The following is a 23309-nucleotide window of genomic DNA, read 5'->3' on the forward strand; positions in this document are numbered from 1 at the left end:
AATGACTGTTTCTGACCGAAGCATTTTTGACAGGACCGAGCTGTCATTACAGCCTAATTGAAGGTCATCATTATTTCTCTCTAAAAGATCGTGCAATGACGGCAAAAATGTAAAAAGGAACCAGCAACAGCTCAGGGTAATCGGCTAATTCAAGAGATAAGCGTTCACACATTTTCCGGAGGCGTACATTTACGCTCGCTTTCTGAAATGTAACATAACAACACCTCACCTCAGAAACGTGCTACAGCTGAAAACACAGAAACGCAAAGAATCACGACATCATCACCGCAAATTTCTCAGCAGTGCACTTCATGTATATATAGCCGCCATCCGCGGGATGCCGATGCCGCGGTGTGGTGTCCCTCTTATTGCATGTTTACAAACCTGCGCAGTATTATTTCCACAATACAATACCGGGAAACACTGGGACGTAAACGATTGTGCAAACCTTTTTGTTTACTTTATAGTTGCCAGCTGTAAGCAAACAAAATGGAAAACTGGAACGGCTTGCAAGAAAGTACCGGCGCCGCGTGTTGGCTGCCTGTAGTGATTGACGCGTTTCTCATGGAGGTGCGCAAAAAGGGTGGGGCGCCGGGGGCGGTTGGTCGAGCGCGGCCAAAACATCTGCGCCGGCCGGATTAGGTTGGCATAGCGGACGATGCTCGATTATCGCCGTTGCTAGAGACGCGTCCAGCAGTCTGTCGCGGAATATTTACGCAAATATTTCGTTCCTTTACACCATGTAGCACTTAGCTTGCGCAAATCAAAACACAGTGACGACGGGTTGCGAGTGGTTGGTGCCCCTTGCTGACGTTTGTTCGGAACCGCTGATTAGCCAAGTTTATCAGTGTGAAGAGTGAAAGCGAGGAAGTAGTGAAGGACCAACCCGAGCGGCTGAGGGACGAACTGGTTGTTCCGAGGGAGAAACTGTGCGGCTCGAGGTACGAACAGTGAAAGTTGCTCCCTTTGCTACTTTTTATTATTGAAGCGCACAAGTGTGAAGATACTTGCAGAGAGAGGGGGAGAGAGAAATAAGCGTGTGTGTGTGTCTGTGTGTGTGTGTGTGTTTAAAACGTGATTCAAACAAAGTAATGTAATTTGGTTAAAGTCATGTAAATAGTTTGTCCCGAATTATTGTGAACCTGTCCAGGTATTTAGAAAAAAACCAAAATGAATTAATTCAAATCGGACTCCAGGACGAAGGAATCAGGTATTTGCGTTCAATTCAACTTGCGACAAAGCATCTGAGAACACTTTCACTAGTCATCCTACAGAAGCTCGTAAATTAAAATGTCAACATAAATTACCTGCACTTTTATATAAAGCCGTCAACAGAGAAATGTCAACGGAGAATAAGTAGACTTTCTATATTGTCACGAATTCAATTCGCGCAGTTGTCTTCAAGGAGAAACAAGTAGTTTGGAGCGAACTTGTGCTCCCCTAACAACTCAAAAGAATACAGAGGCGGCGAAGCAGCGGTCAACAAAGTGACTAGCACAGGCGATTGTCGTCGCAAGAATGCCCGGCGTCTGCTCTGCAGGCTTTAATCTTTCGGCGCAAGTGTTTCTGTAAACGTCGATTCACATCCAGAACATTGTAGATCACAGAAGATTATTCTTGGCTAGTGACGTTAGGGCGAAATAGTCTGCTTATCTGAATGTGATAGCCCGAGCGGCACAAACGTAAAGAATGTAATACGCGCTTCGTTTGGAACGCAGAAAACACAGCCGGGCGTGGCCCGGCAGTAAAAACAAACAATAAACGAACCCATACTTGGTTCGCGGCAATATACAACAGTCAATTGACGAGTGTCAACATATATTCAATAGACTTTTTACGGACAACTGTCAATAGAACTCAAGAGTATGCAGAAAAACAATAAAGTTGGTAGGATGTCAACAGAACGTCTACAGAATCTAAAAAAAGCCTTTTTGTAAGGGGAGCTTTTCGTTAACACAAGGCATACACAATTATTGACGTGTTGAGAAAAACAGGCTGCTGCATTTTTCCTGTAGTTTATGGGTAACTGTGTAGAACTGCGTTTTTCGTTACCACAAAACATACACAATAATGAGGTCTTTCGAAAAACAAGTTGCTAGCTTTTATTCTATTACGTTGAGCAGCATAGAATTAGAAACAATGCACTCATGCCACATATTTCAAAAGTATCCTTCATTTTTCAGGCGTACTGACAGAGTTCTTGGCTGAAGTCTGGATATCCTTCGCCGCAGGTAGCACGAAACGCGTCCATGCACACCTTAGGTATGTTCTGCACAACTGACTTCGTAATCCATAGCATACACACTGCAAAAGAAAAAAAATGAATTTAGTACCTTTCTGCGCGATTGACAATTGATCAGGGAGTATTCAATACAATTTCAGCTTTCGTATATGGGAGAAATGCCCGCACCTTTGATTTATTATAAATAATGTCAGGACTAAACGGGAGAAAGAGGTTTCTTACATAAACGCCGAAAAAGCCCCAAACCCATAGGCTGATGTATGTCACCTGCGAACAATGCCCGAATGCTACGTGATATGAAAAACACACTTAAATAGTCACAAACTGTGCAGCCCTCTATCATCGCTAAGGTGCGTTAGAAATGAGCACACAGTCATTTGGAACCACACCGTGCTGAATCGGAACGAAATACACAACGTCGGGCACCTCAATGTAACTCTCTTTGGCCCATTTATACCGGTGCAGGATCTCTTTTTCAAACCTTCGGTAACTGTAGTACACGATAAGGCTCATGACTTCATAAATTGCGCCCTCAAATTGTCGTCAGGGACCGGGTTCCTGCGCTTAAACTAAATTACCCTGCTGTCTTAAAAAGCGCAGGTTCCACAAACACACAAGAAACCTGGGTCGCTGAAGTAACCACCCAAATTTAAAGCGTATAATAAACCACTTAATGACTCTTTGCGCATGTGTATCTAAATTACTTCATGTTTTAACGAGAAGACACTGAAGGTGCCGTACAACACACCACTTTGTTCTAAACCGTTGAGAATTAAGATGTGTGTGCGCGGAGGCAGCACGTTCTCTGTCATGGCCGCCATGTATCTAGTGTAAATAGATTATCATCTTTAGTCATGGCACATCTCATTTTGCGTTGCTCCAAGGCAACACCTTTGGTGGAGTTTGCTGTTTCATCCCTATGCTGGCCTCAGCTTTGCATCACATCGGCATGGACGCGGCCCTCAAGGATAAGGAAGCTGCGCCGGGCAGCCACGCGCTGCCGAGACCGGAACTGGACGATCACCGCCGCCTCGTCGCCAAAGCCCAAGAGACTCCAATGAAGACTAGCCTAGGCGAGTGGCGCGAGACAAGCCGAAGATTTGCTCCTCAGCCCATAGAGTTTCTTGCTAATATATACCAGAGGGTAATCGTGCGCCACTGTCTAGGCGAGCCGCGCTTGAGCAAGCATTCCGTCATGTACCGGACAGCCACGTTCGGCTTATCCTTGCCATTTTTCATCAAAAGGCTGGAACTTTGTAGCTACAAAAGCACAACAGTGTTGATACACCAGATTAATTAAATTTGTTTTGGTATTGTAAAAATTAGGCCCCAGAACAATTATTTGCATGGGGAAATGAGAAATTTCGTGTAGCATGAACAAGAAAAAACATTTACCCTTTTTTTGCCGATTTTAGCTTCGGGACAAAAAACAAGCCTCATGGCCAACTAAGCCAAGTAGGTGAGGAGAACATCGGTAGCGGCAGTGTCGTTGCCCGCAACTGCCCCTAATGACAGCATCATATTTCCCTTCTCGTATGTATTCGTATGAAACTGTCTACCTAAGCCCTTTCGTCCGAAGTGGTTCCAGAACCTTCAACGCTACATCGCTCACGAAAAGAACAATGTCGAAGTAGTGATGCGAAGGGCATACAAGACGGCCATCGGAGTTGCCGAATCCACCAGCACGGAGAGGTTGTACACTCTGGGCATCCACAACACCCTCGACGAAATCGCCGAGGCACAGAAAATTGCCCAGCTGGAGAGGCTTGCTATGCCCCAGCCCGGTAGGATAATCCTGGAGAAGCTGGGAATACGATATCACGAACAACAACGAGCCAAGACGCCCGTCCCGGACGAGGTAAGGAGCAAAATTCGCGTGGACGCTATCCCGCGTAACGTGCACCCCGAATACAATGAAGGCAGACGCAAGGCGATGGCGAAGTGACAAGGGTGCCCGTTAGATGGATGCTGCCGAATATGCGAGAGAAAGAGGTTTCGCCATGGTTGTTATCGATGCCGGGGGAGCGTCAGAGCGGAGGCCAGCAGGACGATCAGTACACCCGTAGAGGCCGAAGAGGTGGCCATCGCACTGGCAATCAAACACCCGTACTACGGCACTGCCCTGAGCGATTGGCGGCAGGCAATCAGGAACTTTGGCCGAGGCAGGGTCTCTGCTTCTGCGACGAAGGTTTAAAACGAGACACCGAGACACCTGGAAACGGCAAGAATAGAGTGGTTTCTGGCACACGCAGGTGAAGTGTAGGACACCAACGCAAACCGTAACGAAACCACACAAGCCACACGCAATAACTAACGGGCCATGCCGGGTCGAGCGGTGGTCACTTGCGGTTCAGTACAAGAGACCGAATTACCAGCATTAACGAGATAACCAAGGCCTATCGGCTCGCCAGACGTGCGCTCCCGCCTCCCTGTAAAGGGCTCAGCAGGGAGAAGGAAGTCATATATAGGCAGCTCCTAACACGAAGGGTCATGAGCCCGGCTTTCATGCTAATCAGCTAACTGTAAATCGCCTACGCGGTACTAACCAAGCTCAACCCGAACAGAATTTCTGCCACCTCAGATGTCGGTCTCCCTAAAGAACAAACAGCGTGGAGTACAGGCTATTCAATAAAGAACCATTATCAAGCGATCAATCAGTTGATAGAGAAGTTCCCGCAGTATACTGAACCTCTCTATATATTCGTCATAGATTATAAGGATGCATTTGATTCGGTCGAAACCTCAGCAGTCATTCAGACATTAAAGAACGAGGGTGTAGAGGAGCTTTATGTAAGAATTCTCGAGAATATTTACTATGGGTCCACATGTACCACCATCCCCCGTAAGGAGAGCAGCAAAATGTGTATAAAAAACAGTGTGACACACGGAGACACAATCTCTGCAATGTTATTCGTAGCATGTTTACAAGAAGTATTCACAGCGTTGGATTGGGAACAGGTGGGAGTAAGGGTTAATGGAGAATACCTCAGTAACCTCAGATTTGCTGATGATGTTGCCTTGCTAAGTAACTCGGGGGACGAATTGTAAAGCATGCTTTCCGCACTGGACGAACAGAGTAGAACCGCGGGCCTTAAAATTAATATGCAGAAAACTAAAGTAAGGATCAATAACCTCGGGACAGCACAGCGGTTTGAGATAGGTGGCGAGGCAGTGGAAGTGGTAAGCGAATATATCTACTTAGGCCAAGTTGTGACCGCATATCCCAGCCATGAGGCAGAGATAATTAGAAGGATCAGAATGGGGTGGGGTGCCTATGGCAGACATTCTCAGATAAGAATAGCAGACTACCATTGTCGCTGAAGAAAAAAGTGTATGACAGCAGCATCTTACCGGCACTCACCTACGGGGCAGAAACGTGGAGGCTCACTAAAAGGGTTCAACTTAAATTGATAACGACTCAGCGGGCAATGGAGCGGAAAATGATAGGTGTAACATTAAGGGACAAGAAGAGATCGGAGTGGGTCAGGGAGCAAACTAATGTAAAGACATATTAGTAGAAATTAAGAAGAAGAAATGGACGTGGGCAGGGCATGTAATGCGAAGGCAAGATAACCGCTGTCCATAAAGGGTAATAGAGTGGATCCCTAGAGAAGGCAAGCGTCGAAGGGGGTGCCAGAAAGTTAGATGGGCACATGAGATCAAAGAGTTTGCAGGGATAAATTGTTCGCAGTTAGCACAGGAGCAGGTTATTGGAGAATAATGGGAGAGGCCTTTGCCCTGCAGTGGGCGTTGAGAGGCCGGTGATGAAGGACGTGTTATTAGAAATTAAAAAGAAGAAACGGAGCGTGGATGTGCTAGTAGAAATTAAAAAGAAGAAACGGAGCGTGTGCCCTTGTTGCCCTGATAAACTGCATTTGAGGTAATGTCTCCTACCTTGTCATTGGCTTTTCGGCCATCGAGGAAGTCTGAAATCATTTAGGGCGATTTAGTTATTTTAGTATGGCTCGGTGGCTGATAACGTCTAACACCGCTTCAAAATGTAGGGAAAAGATGGCGGTCTTGGTATTCCGCCGATTCTGAGCATAACCACTTCCAGAATAATAAAAAGGATGTTCTGAAGAAGGAAACAGAAAAGTTGAAGAAAGATGTCCTGCGTGATGGGGGAGAGAGAGAGAGAGAGAAGGCTCTTTATTGAAAAAGCAGAGAGTTTTGCCGGCGTTTGTGATCACCTACATGCTTCTCTGCTAGGGGTCGGGGATGTAGGGAGAACAGGCCCTAGAGAGAGGTGGGCAGAAAAGAGAAAAAAAAAGAGAGAGAAAAAAAAAACGAAGAAGCAAAAAAAAAACACTGGCGTGGTTTGGCGGGCTTGGCGGACTATTTTTTAGATTGTGTTACAGAATTTACAATTTTGAAATGTGGCCTATGTCCTCCAAATATGAAAACAAACTCTTTAGGGCCTGACGCTGCTTCGATGGGCTAGTCCATGGTCCTAAGATGGTCTTCAAAGTTACCGGCCCTTGATCTAGGCGTTTAATATCTTCAAAAAAACGGGATCTTGGTGCCAAGTAGGCCACACATTCTAATAAGATATGTTCGACGGTTTCTATGGAAGAACAGTTATCACAGTAAGGGTTGGTCGTCAGTCCGAGGCGAAAGAGGTAACTGTTGGTGTAGGCAGAGTTCAGTCGTAGGCGATGATATAATGTCTCCAGCCTACGAGGGAGCTCTCTAGGAAGTTTTGATGTCAAATCAGGGTAAATCGCGTGCAAAAATACTTCATTATTGGGTTCGTTGCTGCGCCATAGCCGGTTTCTTTCACTTACTGCAAAGCGATGGGCCATGGTGGAAGCGTCTGTTTTTGTAAAGTACACTTTGCGGTATTTGCGGTGGTTAAGGCCCATACGGGCCGCTTCATCGGCTTTTTGGTTTCCAATAATACCACTGTGGCCAGGTATCCATTGCCATTTTATAGTGTGTCCAGCAATGCAAACGAGGTGGTGAAGGTAGGAGATATCGGCGGCTGCGGTATGGTGAGGGGAAGACCTGCTCCTCCTTGACAGAATTTGCAGAGCTGCCTTGGAGTCTGTAAATATACTCCACTGACGCGGCTGGTGGCGTAAGACGTAAACAATCGCTTCTTTAAGGGCATATAGCTCAGCCGCTGTAGATGATGTTGGTCGCTCCAGACGAAATGAAAACATTTCACCCGTAAGTGGCACGTACATTCCAGATGAAGAGCTTTGCGGGGATGACGATCCATCCGTATATATGTGTGTTCTAGCCGAATGCATTTTATACATGTATTCTAGCACAATATGTAGTATTTCAGTATGGGACATTGTCTTCTTGGGGCCAATTCCAGGGATGCGACATTGAATCTGTAAAGGAGTAACGTTCCAAGGAGGGAAATTTCGAGGCATTATTTGTTTCGGCTGGTTTGGAATTAACAGGGGTATTCTGCCAATTGCTTGGGCGAATCCAGAGCTCGAGCAGCTTGAGGATACGCGACTTAAAAAGTGATTGCTTGAGTGAAGCCGATGCCTCAGGTGCACACGGAGAGTCTCCTGTTTTCTAATCACGTCATAAGGCAAGCAACGTGCCTCAGCAAGGGTTCCGACGCTCGAAGATCCCTTCGGAAGCCCAAGACATATGCGTAAATTATTGTTCCTTGCTGCCTCAAGACTCTTCTTGCTTGTGTCTGATATACGTTGTAGGACTGGGAGGCTGTACCTAAGCGCACCATCCCCATAACCGTTGTGCAGCATGACCATGGAATGACAATCGCTGCCCCAGCGCAAACCCGCAAGACATTTCAAAACCTGAGTGGCCGAAGAAATGCGGGCCCGTAACCGTTTAACCTCGGGTGACCAGGTCAAGTTGCGATCTATTAGAATTCCCAGAAATCTCTGAACTCACGCATATGAGAGTGCGCGGCCGCCTAGAATCAGAGGATAACGATCCATCTTTTTTCGTGTGAAGGCCATGGCTACACTCTTATCTGGGGACAGCTTAAGGCCACGGGCTGCGAGATAGCTAGAGATGTTATGGAGGGCTTTCTGTAGGCGCTGCTGCGTAGATCGTCGAGAACGTGAGGCATACCAGATACAGATGTCATCTGCATATAGTGTGATTTTCACTCCACGGGGCAGGACTCTCTTGAGTGAAATAAGGGCTAGGTTAAATAGCAGTGGACTTAATACAGCACCTTGTGGCACACCTTTTTCCACAGCGTAGTAAGATGTGGGGCCACTTGGAGTAGACATAAAAAGCTGCCGTCCATCAAGGTAGTCCGCTATCCATGAGTATATTCTGCCTCCGAGACCATGGTCTTCAAGAGCGGCAAGGATTGCTGCGTGAAAGACCGAGTCGAAGGCAGCTTTGATGTCCAGGAAAATGGCGGTTGGTGTATAGCCGGAATTGAGTGACTCTTCAATAGAAGACACTAAAGCGATAATGTTATCTATAGAAGATCTGTTTTGACGGAAGCCATTCATTTCTTGAGGGAAAGTGTTCCTGCTCTCAAGATACCAGATCATCCTTGAATGTATCATTTTTTCCATTAACTTCCCAACACAACTGAGCAAAGCAATAGGCCGGAAAGATGCGTAACTTGTTGGCGCTTTCCCAGGTTTTAAAAGTGGTATTATTTTTGCAAGCTTCAACTCCGGAGGCACTTTCCCTCTTTGCCATATTGAATTATAAAATTCCAAAAGGCGCAACTGAGAAGGCTGTGACAGATGAGCTATGGCCTCATAGCTGACGCCGTCATGGCCTGGTGTGGAGCGCTTATTCACATCGAAGATGGCCGAAGAAAGCTCATCAATTGTAAAAGGAAGGTCAAGGGCTGGTTCCGACACTCCAGAGTACGTAGAGCAAGACACACGCATAAGTCGTGGTGAAGGCGTTGATGACGTTGAGAGAAGTCAATCAAGGCGCCTTGAGAAGGTGAGCTGCACGAACTGGGACGCATTTACTAGCGCTACTAGTAGATGTGTGACAGCTCAGACTGGTGACGGCGAACTCGTCGACACGATTGCATCTTGTTTGCTGGAAACGACCCGCAGCCTAAGCAAGCGCCGCGATATACCAAAAAATGATCCCGAGTATCAAAGGCTGTGTGCGATACGAAGACGAGCGGAGCGAAAGGCGTTGCGAACCAAAAGTATGGAAGACTTGCGAGCTTCCCGACGAGCGCAAAGACATGTAAGGCGCCACCTAAACAAGCTACGTCAGCAACGTTGGAGGAGCTTCTATGCATCGTTGACTGCGAGGCAACCTTTGACACGCATATGGCGTGTTTTTAATGGAATGCGCAAACGCAGCCAGCAACTACATCCATTCACTGCCCTCTCGCTGCACGAGCACGCACCCTTAAAAGAAGTCTCCGAGGAATATTGCGTGATGGGTGATTTCGAAATGCCCACAGGGAATGTGTGAACATGTTCTGTTCACTGTTGTGCTGTACCCGTTTATAGATGATGCGCTCCACAAGGATGAGTCTCTTGTGTATGAGGTCGTTCATAATCGAATTTGAATGAGGTTTCTTCCTGTGTTCGCCTAAATTCAAGCCGAATCTCTTCCAGATATGCACTAACACGCCTAAACAAGAGCCATTCTGCAATACGTCTTTTATTTCATGGTACCGTCAACGTCCTTCCTTTCTACCTCTAACGCCTCTAGTCAAGGAGCTTTTGGATTGATCAGTGCTGTGTCGTTTATTTTCTTTCCTTGTGTTTGTCTATATGGACTGTGGCGCCCATTCGATGTTGTAGTAGCTATCGCAGGCTTCGCGTCTGTGATAAAGGCTATATGTTCGCTGTGCTCGTAAATCCTTGAGGCTTAAGAATAAGGCACACCTCTGCCATCTTCCATCCTTTAAGTTTGCTCGACCTCCGTAGTGTGTTGAGGTTACCGCTAAGGTCGATAATGGAATCATCATCCATGTTCCCCAGAACCTTGTTTGTTAGGTCATCCACCACTGAGGCACTGTTGCTTCTGATGTATTTCAGTGCCGCTTTTACTACATTAATTTTGATGTCTTCATCCAGGCCTTGATGTGCTTATCCAAAGAACGATGGTAATGCTGTTTTGCTATGAACAGGGAGATATTTTTAGAGGACGTACTACATAAAGGGCAGTGGGATCTCTTGAGTGAGGGTGGATTTTTTTTGCTGGTATGATTTCTTTCGGTCTTGATTTGTGAAGGGTGTGTGAGGCTTCTGAGCAGTGCCTAGGTCTTTGGTATACTGAAATGGTCCCGGGTACAGTCGCAAAGGGCTAGCCAGATTTCCTTGCACAGATTATTCTGGTAGAAGGGCTATGTTATTTCACAAACGGCGATTGCGGGACTGTTATTTTTTTAGTTTGATGAGGCTTCTTGTCGCTTCCCATAGGTTGAGGAGTCCTTGATATAAACAGAGGCGAGTAGTAATTGTATGTATTTTTTTGGCCACGCAATCGATATCCTCGCGAAATTAGATGGCCTATTTCTCTAGAGGGATGGATCACATGTGGTTGCAGTGTCAAGTCAATCTTGCTTTTTTCGCTCGCGAACGTTGGTATAGAATACTTTTATCCAAATTTTACCGTGCCTAGGATGAATTGGTTGCTTCTCGGGTTCTCTCTTCAGTGAGACCACATCGTTGTGAAGTTCCCTGTAGGGTTGGTAAGATCAGGTAACTTGTCTTGGTGAGATCAGGGAACTTGCCAGGGAAGAAACGGTTCTCGATGGTACGTAATGCCATGTAAGCCACGCCATGAATCATCTGGGCCCTAGTTAAGTCATGTTTAACTAATTTTATCCCAATTCCTGTATACCTATCTAGATATTTACATTGATTAAACTGAGCTGAACTGAACTATTTGCATGGGTGTGTATGGGTTTGTCGGCAGGGTGATAGTTTCTGGTTCAAAAATAGATTGCAAAGCAATTACTACCTTGTTCATGTAGCTGTATCCAGGCCACCGTGTTCCACGTTGAAATCTTCCACTATGCGGAGGGGTTAGGAAATAAAGTCCCATTTTTTGCTTGATGACGTAAGAGAGGTTGGCACTTTGTCTCGGTCAAGGTAATATTTTTTTTTATAATTGTAGGCTGCACGTCACTTTAACGTTCCTCGAGATCATTTGCGTAGGCATTCCGATTTGGCCCGACTGGTGGAGTGGATGCTGGATAGATATGATTTCTTTGCTTGTTAGCGTGGCGATAGAACTGGCGGGTCCGCATTCATACGTCATAAACCCGGGTAGTTGATTTCCTGAAGGGTAATGATATAGGGTAACGCCTAAACCGAGGCAACTTATTGAGCCAATGAGCTGTCCTCTTTCTTGTTTCACCCCCCCCCCGTTCCATCACCTAATGATGAGATATGGCCCCTGCGAAGGTGTGCGCCCATTGTCGGGAGTTGCAATATTGAGAGGTGGCATCTTCTTTCCGCTATGTTGGCCTGTTGTAGGGCTCCATGTCTTGGCGGGGAGTCACAAGCACTTTCTGTATTTCTTGGGACTTCTTATTTGTCGAATCCTTCCGCAAAATCCTTTAACATTAGAGTCACTTGCTTTACGATTTAGGGGTTTTGCGTAGTATCGTGTGGCACCGGAAACTTTATCGGGCTGGCACAAGGGTAAGCTGTTTCTGAAATCGGTTTTGGCGAGGATTTTGGTGCGGGGTGTTAGGATTTCTTGCGTTTCTCTGTCCTGGAGTCTGCCCCTTGCGTTATATCTTCCTTTAGCCCAAACAGGTTAATATGGTATTTGTGTTCCTGATGTTCTCTGATCTGAGCAAGAGAAGGCACGTTCAGTCGTTTAAGCTACGTTAGAAATTCATGCATGAGGACATTTAGGAAAGCAGTCAATTATGAGCACGTGGACAGATCATATGAGCCTAACTTACCTGTACCGCTGTGGCATCTTCTGTGGCTCTTCACTTGGGGCTGGGTGTTCTCTTACGGGAGCTGTATTTTGGTCATGTCTCGTTTCTGTCTCTGGAAAACCCCTCAAGTCTGGAGCGAGATGTTGACACCCAGCTTGTGCAGTGACACTGGCTGGCTTGGTGTTGCTTTTTCTTTGGTTTGAATGGTGGAAAAAACTATTGAAGAAACCATTGCGAGCATTCCCCGCCTGCCCTGACGTGCTCCCCTCTCTCCAGAGTGCACACTTCGACTTGTACTTCTATTGAGCGCCCTGTTGTAATTCCAGGCTGAAACGCTTGCTCTGGGCGTCCGTAAAAGGCGTATAAAACCCGTCCGTCTCCTTGTAGAGGTAGAACCTTGTTTAAAATCCTCCAATGTGCACAAAGAAAGGGGCTTTCATTGACGCAAACGTTATTAACAGGGTTCCTTACTTCCAAAGTCTTCAGTACGTGGGAGGCTCACAGTTGGTAAGAGAAAGGAAAGCCATTGTTTGACCAGGTTTCACGACGATAATGACGTTCTAAGTAACCTTTTTGCAGGAGTAGTCGGGGGAGATTCCTACGTGTTAACCAGGTAAATAGGTTCCTCTACTTGATTTATTCTGTTTTGTAAAGTGCTATGGCGCCCGTTTTTATGAAACGGCTCAGAACTGATATGTTATCAGCTTCATTGATTCAACTCTTCAGGTGCACTTCTCTCCACACGTGGTTTGCTTTAAACGAAATGCAGTTTGCAAAAGTGTACGGGCTGATTTGATTGAGGGCTGGATTGTTACGCGCGAACATTCCGATCTGTTAATCGTTCTGTACAAGAGGGTTGTTTCCGCTTGGAAAGTAGCTGAGTACGTGGTTGCCTTAATTGCTGGTTAGAGTGGGATTTCGCCTAACGGAGGCGCTGTGAGGTGGTGATGCTTTCGTTGTGCTTCTCTGGTGCAGCGGTTTCTTCGTCGTCTTCTCTGGAGCGCCAAAGTTCCCGCGAAGATTTATGGCATGTGTCGTCGTCTGCACCTTCAACAAAGGGCGTTGAGTCAGGCAAAACGGTCAACGAATCCCCAGGGGACCTGACGAGCAGCGACAAGGAATACGTAGGTCAAGATCAGCTCCCGCGGTGTCCAAGAGCCTCAAAATTTGCAAAGGCCATCAACTGTTTAATACTCCACTTACGGTCCCATGTTCAATATTCGCGCGATCGGGCTTACTCAAGGAGCAGGATTGTAACGATTAGTATATCTCTTAGAATATTCAAGATTGTTTGCAGTGTCAATAATGGCTGACCCGCGTCATATTTCTTCAACTTCTTCTTTCCTCCGTATTATTAAACGTCGACTGTATCATCGACTCCATTGCGTTCGCGCCTTGAACTAACAAACGTATGTAAGAGGCATATACTAAGCCCTGCAAAAAGAATTTCACCCTCAAAATTACCAGGGCACAAAACACGTTTACGTAATAGAGAATATTTGTGCTTGGAAAGTTGAAGAAAAAGAGACAAAGTTGGCGGTAGGAAGAGGCCCAACCAACCACTAAAGATATGTTGAAGTAATGTCAGCATGCTAAGCGCTAATTGGCAAAGCGAGTTTACAATGCGAGCGTTATCTTGTGCTCGCAAGGGAGATTGGAAAGGTGTCTCAGGCATAGTAATATTGACAAGAAAATGGTGCAATCGCAACAGGATTAGCACGGTCGCGAGTGCGGTGGCGAGTTAAGCGTCTATTTCAATGCCGCGAAACCAATTGAAGTACGCCTCAGAAAAAAAGCAAGGGATAACAACATTGCCGCACGCGATCGAACATCCATCCAATTGTTACGGCTGATTCACCAGCAGGGGACACTACCACACCCGTTGCGACGCGATTAGCCAACGGCTTGTATATCTCTCAGAGAACAAAGATACTGTCGCGACGCAAGATGTCGTAGTTTTAAAATACCTACCTATGAACACACAGCATCACACAGCCTAAAAAAAGGAGATTTTCGGAATTCGTGAAAGTACACAGCATGAAGTTTCCAGCATTTATTCGCAATTACACTGCTGGGAATTCAAAATACCTGCAGCAACATTAGCCTGGCAAAGTTCAAAATTGCAACAAAATTTCAAGTTTTTTGTACCTTCGTAAGTATAAAAAAACTAACGATTCTTGAGTTTTTTCTAGTCTCCTGATGTCGTAAAGCCGGCCCCCCATTCCGTCTTTTTACACCATCCCCGTGAAAATTTTTCGGTATGCGACTCCATTTACATTTTTTTCAGATCCTAAACTAAGCAATTTTATAGAGATTTCCGGCCATCAGCGACTGTTAGTAAATATTCTTTACCACGTATGAAGGAAAGTTTGCTTACGGGTGTCCTGATAGTACGGAAGTACTCCAACAAGGCACGTCCTATAGTCGCTGTAGCTTACGTGCCCAGTGTAGTTATGGCAGCTGTCTGAAAAAATGAAATAAGTCGTTTTATTTATTTCAAAGAAACCCTAAAATAAGACATGTATTATCGGCGTTCAACTTACAATATGTACTTACGCTGATATAACATACCATCCAATCGGTGGCGTTAGCTTACTGGCAAATTATTGCTCGTATTCGGAGGCTCGCAACGCATGCAGGCAACAATGAGAGTGCACCGTTACTGGTTACGGAGGGCTCCGCGAGATGGCGGTACTTGTCCGTGCTAAGCGCATGCTCTGTATTGGACGTTCCAACTCTACCCTCGAACGCAAAGTAAAGCCTCGAGTCCAATGTCAGTGCGATTAATAACATCTCTGTTGGCACCACCTTTGAGAATCGGGTTGAATCGGAGAACACGATGCACGCCACTATTTTTGTTTTCTTCGGCCTGCGGGCGCAGTTGCACACGCTGAGCCATGTTTGTAGCGCAGCGGCAATGTCTATGGCCATTTCCCGTGTTGCCAAGCGAAGAAATTTACAGGTAAAGGTTTAAATGAATACTGCCTATAGGTTTTATATTATGGCAGCGCACCAAATATCTGGCGGTTGTGTGTGCAAAGCAAACCGCTAAACGTCCGAAAAAAATAACATGGTTTCTGTGCTTCCTTTCCAGCAATACGGAGCGACCGTCAACAAAGTGGTCGCTGAGTGGGCGAAATATGCCTGGTTAAATCAAGGTTGGGAACAACAACCGGGATAGCAATAAAGAATTGTGGTTCCTAATGTCAGACTTAACGCATTTCAAAGTGGCAATCACAATATCCTACAGCGCTGTGGTTTCGAAGAACCAACTATACTGTAAAGTGCGTGATCCTACATTGCTGCTGCATATGTTATTACCAAATCATCTTTCGTTCACTGTACACAGTCAAATAAATTTGCAGTAATCGAATCTCCGGCCGTAAATCGCGAATGCACTCTGTCCTTATGATGCCTCGATTCATTTAGGCGAAACGGCAGCCAAAAACGTCTTACCACAGTAGAACCTTTGGAGGGCTCCCATTACTTATCGCGTTCGCTTTTACGTGGGTGCAGGCAATATGCATCAATGCGTCAATGCGGCCGCGGATCGTGGGTGTCACCCTCTGACTTTACCTGATGTTCATCGTCACTAACAACTCATTCACTACAGTTAAACCTGGATGAAACGATATTCGTTATATCCAAGTTTTCGTTACATGCAGGCTTCTAGTTAAGGCTCGCGGTAATGAAGCAGAAACGAAGCAAAAGCACTAGAAAGTAGTGAAGGTAATTTCACCCTTCGTGGGTGAAACCCTTCATGGCTGATTTTACAGCGATAAACTACGTGTGTTGCGTCTGGGAAGCTTTTGGTCGAGCTTTGGCACTACACGGCGCCTCAGAAAACCACGGTCACTTACCAACGTATTAAGAAACGTAACTTAAGTATCACTTTTTCTTTTTGATACTTTGGGGCGCCTTGACGCTTTACAAGAAAAAATCATGCCGAAAGGGTTCTTTTATGCGTACTTGATGATCGTTACCGCACTTAAGAGGGTGACGAGCTGGGATTTCAAACAAGGCGGAAACATACGGGCATCAGGGGGAACGAGCTTGCGGATCATTTAGCTAATCTGGCTGTTGCAGCTGCCATTCAATTCGGCATACCTCATCTGGCTCTTTTTGCATCTTCAAGATTACGACGTTATTGGCAATTAGACGCTACTCGTTCAAACGCACTATCAACATTTAAATTTTGGGTGGAATATTCATTTTAGTGGTTCTCGGCAATGCGAAGCAACCTTCACCGAGCTGCGCTGCAGGATTCCAAGACCAAATTACTATCTGTTTAGAACAGGGCTTTCACCTACGGAACTATATATGCGCTGCCATGTCTCGGAAACCATCGAACATTTATTTTCTCGCTGGTCGGCGCTTCTCGGATGCTAGAAAGCTGTTTTTTGAAAGACCCGCTTCAGCGTTTGGGGTTGACATTATCGGTTGCACTTATATTATCTCTTACCGCCATAAATTTGGGGTATGCAAAAAAGGGATATATTTTTAGTATTCAAGGTTTTCTTTCTGCTTCAGGACGCCTTAAGTACTGAAGGGTAAGAAATAATCGGTAATTCGGGCTTAAATCATAACGAAGTTTCATTTTACGGCCTTGTTCTTTCGGGTCATGAAGTAGTATTTTGTGATCCTCGCGAATTTCAGCAATTGAATTAGCCCTGGCGAATCCCCGCGTGTGGGTACATGCCAAAAACTTCGAGGATACCGTGATTATTATCATCATCATTCCACTTTCTCTCCAGAGAAGACAGTATTTAAAACTGAGCACTTTTCTTGAAACGATAGAGCTTTTCGTTTTCTACCAGAAGCATACAGCACCGAAGAACCAATACCACGGATAGAAGTGAAGATGCGCGACAGCAAGCCGAAAGGATGGCCTAACACCGCAAAATTACGTTAACTGGAGCCTAAGCCGCACTCACACGTGAGAACGCACGGTAGTTTGTGGTGTGGGCGAAAAGAAAAAGTGAAGGGCAGTTATTCTTGCTAGCAAGTATGGTGTCACACTACACAACCAGAACCACGACTGCTACGTTATCCGCAGCATGATTCTAACCCCTCCGTTAATTATCGTCGTCATCATCATCATCATTTGTGTTTAGTGTTTTAATTTTGTGTTTAGTCGATTCGAGAAGTATTCATTATTGCTCACTCGTTACGGCACTGCTAGTATTCGCTAAATTAGTCAGGTTCACCTTGCCCCCCTCCCCGATTTCTGAGCAGAAGTGTGCAAAATAACAATGACTGATCATCCCGCGAACTTTGTTACATCAAGGCTAACCGCAGTGACGTTCTGTTACATAGAGGTCGCAAACAAGTCGGCTTCAATGGGGGTGGCAACGGGGAGTTGAAAAACTTCGCTATATCCAAGAATTCGTCATATAGAGGTTAGTGCAATTCCGGTTCAAGTGTAGTGGTTTCTGCAATCATCTCGTAATTCATTGCCTCGATACCAAGAAATAAGGCTTAGGTTGTAATTATTTGCAACTTATTGCTGACAAAGATAGTTTTTTTTTCTCTGGCAGTTGGCTGCTGGAACCACACAATTTGTCACCACCAGCACTTGCCGCAAAAGGTGTGCTCTGAAGTTGGGAGCTATGGCTTGGTTTATGCCATACAGCCATACTGATAACAAGCTGTAAACTTTTCTTTTTGCCCATATTGTGTGTCGCTAATGTATTGATTGATTGATTGTAGGGTTTAACGCGCCGACGCAACGCAGGCGATGAGGCGCGCCGTAGTGGAGGGCTCCGGATTAATTTCGACCACCTGGGGATCTTTAACGTGCGCCGAAATCTCGTACACACGGGCGTTTTTGCTTTTCGCCTCCATCAGAAAAGCGACCGCCGCGGCCGGGAATCGAACCCGCGACCTCGTGCTCAGCAGCGCGTGTCGCTAGTGTAGTAGTAGTATTTGGCCTTCATTCTCGCAATGACACTGATTTCCAAAGTGCGCCAAAAAATATTGATTGGTCATTCAATGAGAAAAATTTTACAGAATTTTTTATGGTGTGCTTATGGTACAGTTAAAATAGTTAAGTGTGCGCAAAAGATCCTTATTCTAAAACAAAAAGGTGGCCAAATGAGGTGATAAAAAACGCATTGCACAAGAATAACTAGAAAAAAAAACAAAGCTCAAACAGATCCACGGGCAAGAGTAACATGGAGCTGCTTCCACCCCGAGTCCCTTAAAAGTTTCTTCATTCCTGAGGGCGTGTGATTTCACCAGTGCTAGGAGATGCGACCAAGAACCCAGTGTAGAAGTACGCTAAGAGAGGCTTCCACTAGAACCTGTGTTATTCCGCCCACGTCTCATTCTTGCTCTGTGTATTCGGGTAAATCAGTGAGGGATGCAATAAAATTCGAAAACTAGATGGATCATCACAAAGGCGTCGTCGTCTTGGTCCAACTCCCTACATTCAATTAAAATATGCCTTGCAGAAACTCGTTCACTACACTGCTTGCATAGTATTTTCTTGCACCATTAAATGTGCGAGTGCGTTGCTAATGTGTGGGTTATTCTATGTCTGCTAATGAATACCTCAAAGAATCTGCTTTATTTTTCAGGGTCATGTTTGCCTATGACTGGTTTTAGCATGACTAGTATCTTTTGTATTTGTGTTTCCCACGTTCGCTGCCAGAATTTTCGTAATTTCAACTGTATAAGAGATTTTGGGTTTTGTTAACTGATGCTTGGTACATGTGTGCTTGTGCGGTGTTCCTTCCGCAGCAAATTCCGCCTGAAATTCCGCGGTGTCTAGGAACTCTGCAATAAGTTATTTTTTAGTTGTGGGATGTATGCAGACATCATAGCTAGAAACAGAATATCTAGTACACGTTTCAGTATTGTTTCTGGAATGCAGTGTTATTAAGGCGTTCAGTAAATGGTCAGCGATAGAGAAAATGTTGATTAGATTTGTGAACACGCGTTGTTGCTAATATGTACTTAATTCGATACGAATGACGTCTGGAGATGCATTGCCATATTTTCTTGGTATGCAGTTGGATGAATAGCCACGGGCGCATTGTGGCTTGCTCAGAGCTATGTGCTGGTATGGCGATCGTGTCGCCCAGCAGCAAGAGTTGAGCAAAAGCGTTTTGACTCAGAATGTGGGATGCTTATGGGGGATGTTTATGCTCGCTTCCGGTGGTGGTCCTCTCTGCCAAAGGCTCAGGGTGCCTTATGTAGGGATGATCAGCTTTGATGTCTATGAATCATCCTAAAGATTTATGAAGGCTGAGTTTTTTACTTGAGCACAAAGCGCAAAAGACGGGTGTGATAGAGAAGGGGCAGACGCAGTGGAACTACCACCTGAATAAATTATAGAACTGTGCTACATTTTATGCTGAAAGAGCAACAACTACGCGCAGCGTGCTGAGCAAATTCGGAGCCAGGTTATGCTGCCTTCAAGAAACACCGTTATTTATTTGCGGCGGTGGTTGTGGTTTGCGACGGGAAAAGGAAAGGAAATTGACTGGGGATATTTTCAGCTCGGCAGGGAGTTCACCTGCATACAACCCTGTGCAGGAGAAGGGAAGTAGAGGGGGAGTGATAGGATAAAGTAGAGGGCAATGGATCAACGAAGGTGGGCAGCTAAGGTTTTTAGGTACCTATACTTGAAAAGCGTGGACACGCAGTGGTTAAGAAAGACTAGAAGGCTAACGATGAAATACGGAAAGAACAGTGGGGAATCCAAAACAGCCAAGGTAACCAAAAAAGAGGCAAGGCAGATTGAAACGAATAAATGGAGGGAAAAAATGGAAGCCAAAACGTCGTTAGAGATGTACAGGGCTGAGAAGATGAACATCAGAAAGAAAAATTTCTCCGATAATTCCCAGGGCAGTGCTTTGCTTTTTGAGGCTAGAGCAGGTTGCCTGCGAACTAAGAGTTTTGTGGGGAAGTATTCACAAAATGATGGGGTATGCGTGGTCTGCGGAAAAGAAACAGAAACTATGCGGCACATCGTGCTAGAATGTGAGGGTATCCATCCAAATCTACATGAAGGGAATATTGGGCTGTCAGAAGCCCTAGGATTTAAAGGTATCACAGAGGAAGTTAACTTCAAGGCTGTCGAGGGGACGAAACGAAGATTAGAATGCTGGTGGACGAAAAGCAGAGAGGGGAATATTGCCTAGGACAGTTACCACTTGTAACAGAAAAAAAAAGTATTTTGTGCCTAATAAGCTTTTTGTGCCTGCCCTAAGCAGCGCTAGTATTGAACCAAAAGTGTAAAACATAGGTATATTAGTCTTTTTTGGTAAGATGACATGTCATCACCCCGATACAAAGGGGAAACCAATAGAAATCATCATCATCATCATCAGAGAGAGAGAGAGAGAGAGAGAGAGAGAGAGAGAGAGGGAGAGAGAGAGAGAGAGAGAGAGAGAGAGAGAGAGAGAGCTGTCAGTCCTAGAAAGCTGTTGCTAACGCCAGTGACAGGGATGCGACACAATTATCACAGAGCCTTGATATTGCCTTTGCCTCCTTAATTCTATATATCAGCGGGTGTCCTGCCAGATGAGTTATTAGTCCATTTATTAAAAATATGTACAGCCGCATCTTACACAATGTATGGCCAACACAGTACCAGCCTCACTTATTCGTTCGTTCATTAAAATGATATTTCCAGCAGCATGTCAGAAAACGTATGATTAACAAACCGCGAGTGTCACTGGTAACGCTGTTCTGCCCACATAATTGGCCTCCACGGAATGGCAATGTTGTGGGAAGGTTCCCTTCTGTTCGAGCTTTGTTGTTTCGCCAAGCCGCATACTACTATGGATCGCAAACATTTTAAGACGGCTATGATTATGCGCTTCTTTAGTCAGGCGTCATTTCTGTGGGCGCCCTTCTATAGACATAGAGAGCGACGTAGATCCTAAAACGTCGTGGATTCGACAGGGGCAATTGCAAGGCATTCGTGCTAGGTGGAAGAGCTCTGCAAGGTTATACAGCGCATCTGGTCATATACACAATTTATTTGATTTGGCATATCAAAGCTAAAATACCTGCTAAGAAAAATATTGGAGAAGCAGCATGCCGGCTCAGGAAGTGAGCGAATGGAGAAAATACAAAAGGTTGCTTCGTGAATGTACACGTCACAAACCGCCGCAGTTCTGGCTTGGATGTGCTGAGTCATTCAGGATGCATCTTTGGTGGTCACTGGTTAAATAACATAAGGATGAACAGTTATGGTAACTGCAATCACTCTGGTAGTTTTTCAAACGTTGTAAAAATATTTGGCGGAGGTATCTCTCATTTGGGCATGCAATTTTGGCTTTGGAGCGCCTACTTACCCCCGTCGATGTTGAACCACGGTGTGTCCAAACTGCTATCGTAATGTACATCGAACAAAGATGTTCTCCTGTGGCAGGAATACAATTGAAGGAGAAAAGCTTAACTGCAAAGTTTGTACGCAGCTAACAGATTGCCGCTTGAATATAAGAGACATTTGTCAGCGGGTTTTTTGTTCTATTTGGAGAAAGTAGGAACGGGAAGCAGTACAAACGCTCAATGAAATGCAAGCTGCTTGAAGAGGATGTTTGCACTTATGCCTAAATGACAAGTCATGGAAGTTTTTGAAATTATGAGGACCGCGAAAATAGCTCTAGACGATTTTTCCACTTTCAAGTACTAAAATGCTGGGTGATACAAGTTCTACCCATGCCCCAGCTTGAGATAAAATTGTAAGAGAAATACAGTTTCCCATACACAATACAGGAAAAAGACAAATGAACGTTTCTGTTTTCTTTTTTAAAGTTTTGATGTGTACTTTTTCTATAAAGGTATTGTTTGCGCATCGTTACAAATACAACTGTTGAGCGCTTATCTCAACAGAGATAATTATTTCATTTCGTCACAGGCTGGAAAACTCGAAATACTCCACACCTGCGTGCTGTTCACTTTGATTATTACTTGATTCAAGGACATTTATGAAGTATTATACGTAATATGGTATTGTTTTGAAAATGAAAAATAAACATAAAACGCCAAAATTTTTCGATGTCGCAATATAAGCTTGCGTTATTGTTTTTCATGAGCTCTTCAATGTTCAAAAATATTAGAATGTAAAAAAACAAGCTCTCATAAATAAAATTTTGCGCCCAAATTTTCATCTTGATAGGCTCAAGATACCCTACAGTACAAAATGATATAGGCCAGAAGGTTGCTCACGCTTTATATACAGAAGGTATCTTCTAAAAGTTCAAGTCGTGTTTAATGTACCTGTTTTTGTGTAGTGTCAACGCGGCACTAACGTTAAGAAAGCGCCAGTACACTTTCTAAAGATGCCAAAGGTCAGTGACAAGCCTTTTGCTTGCTCAAAGACACACATTGGAAGGGCATTCGTACGTGGGTTAGGCCCCACGCAAGCGCCACTGTCGCAGCCAAAATGTTATTTACTTTGATATGCTACAGATAATAAAACAGGGGTGCACAAATGTTCATTTTCAGTAGAGCAACACAACGTAACAGATGTAACCTAACTATGTGTTCTAGATTAACAAATAAAAAAAATTCCCTCAACCCGAAACTGCTTGGCAAAGGCACTGCCGTTAAATGATAAAGTTGCGCCTGTTGCCAGTACTCAGCCAGCTTTGTTGATACACTCTAACACCCTCCTACCGTATGCGTACCTTCAGAGGTGGACAGAATAATACCGCGGGCTGTGCCACTTCACAGCGGAGGACGGCGCGTGCGCAGTGCTCCGAAGTCTTTCAAAGTCACGCTTGCCATAACGCTTAAACCAGAACCGCATATTGCGTAACGCTACCTCGAAGCATTCACCATAAATCGTCCTTCGCTACTAACAGTACTTAGCATCATAATTATAATGAACATGTTTTTTACGACTCACGTCATTTTGTTTTCGAGCCCCACGAAGCTCCACAAGTATGACAAATGCTTGGTCTTTGTGTCGTACCGAGTTAGGGAGGTATTGAGGCACATGTATGATGAACAGTTAGTCGACGAATAGGCTGCCAAAAGCTCTGGCAGCCTCCCCATTGCCTGCGCGGAAATATTCGTCGGTAACTTATTAAGTCAACATTTTAAAATGTGTTACAACATTAACCAAAATGCCGCGTTTCCCCACGCCGCTGAAATGGATTGCGTTTTACCTGCCTGGCACCACCGCAGGTGGACACAGCAGGAAAAGGGAACAATGGTTCTCAATCTCTCAAACCAGTGTACTCTTGACAGATAGCGAAAACATTTTCCTCGGTA

General features: G+C 45.1%; 1 protein-coding gene across 1 annotated transcript; it reads right to left on the minus strand.

The window, feature by feature from the left end:
* Positions 1-2155: 2155 nt before the first annotated feature.
* On the minus strand, positions 2156-23086 carry LOC144167089 (uncharacterized). The gene is made up of 4 exons (XM_077696476.1): positions 22942-23086; positions 21383-21450; positions 14452-14538; positions 2156-2304 (listed from the first exon to the last, which is right to left on the minus strand). The coding sequence occupies exons 1-4, from the start codon at positions 23031-23033 to the stop codon at positions 2180-2182; spliced, it is 372 nt and encodes a 123-aa protein (XP_077552602.1). The 5' UTR covers positions 23034-23086; the 3' UTR covers positions 2156-2179.
* Positions 23087-23309: the final 223 nt, after the last annotated feature.

This window comes from Haemaphysalis longicornis, unplaced genomic scaffold, assembly GCF_048455015.1.
Source record: "Haemaphysalis longicornis isolate Haplotype H1 unplaced genomic scaffold, Haemaphysalis longicornis Haplotype H1 scaffold_2, whole genome shotgun sequence".
NCBI classification, from domain to species: Eukaryota; Metazoa; Arthropoda; class Arachnida; order Ixodida; family Ixodidae; genus Haemaphysalis; species Haemaphysalis longicornis.

What these genes read in the sequence shown, in the direction of transcription:
- LOC144167089 (XM_077696476.1), bottom strand. Translation starts at nt 23,033, where the DNA reads ATGTGCCTCAATACCTCCCTAACTCGGTACGACACAAAGACCAAGCAT. An exon ending in GTGGTTCAACATCGACGGGG is followed by an intron (nt 14,539 to 21,382) that starts GTAAGTAGGCGC and finishes TCATTTTTTCAG; the next exon opens with ACAGCTGCCATAACTACACT. An exon ending in TCCGTACTATCAGGACACCC is followed by an intron (nt 2,305 to 14,451) that starts GTAAGCAAACTT and finishes TTTCTTTTGCAG; the next exon opens with TGTGTATGCTATGGATTACG.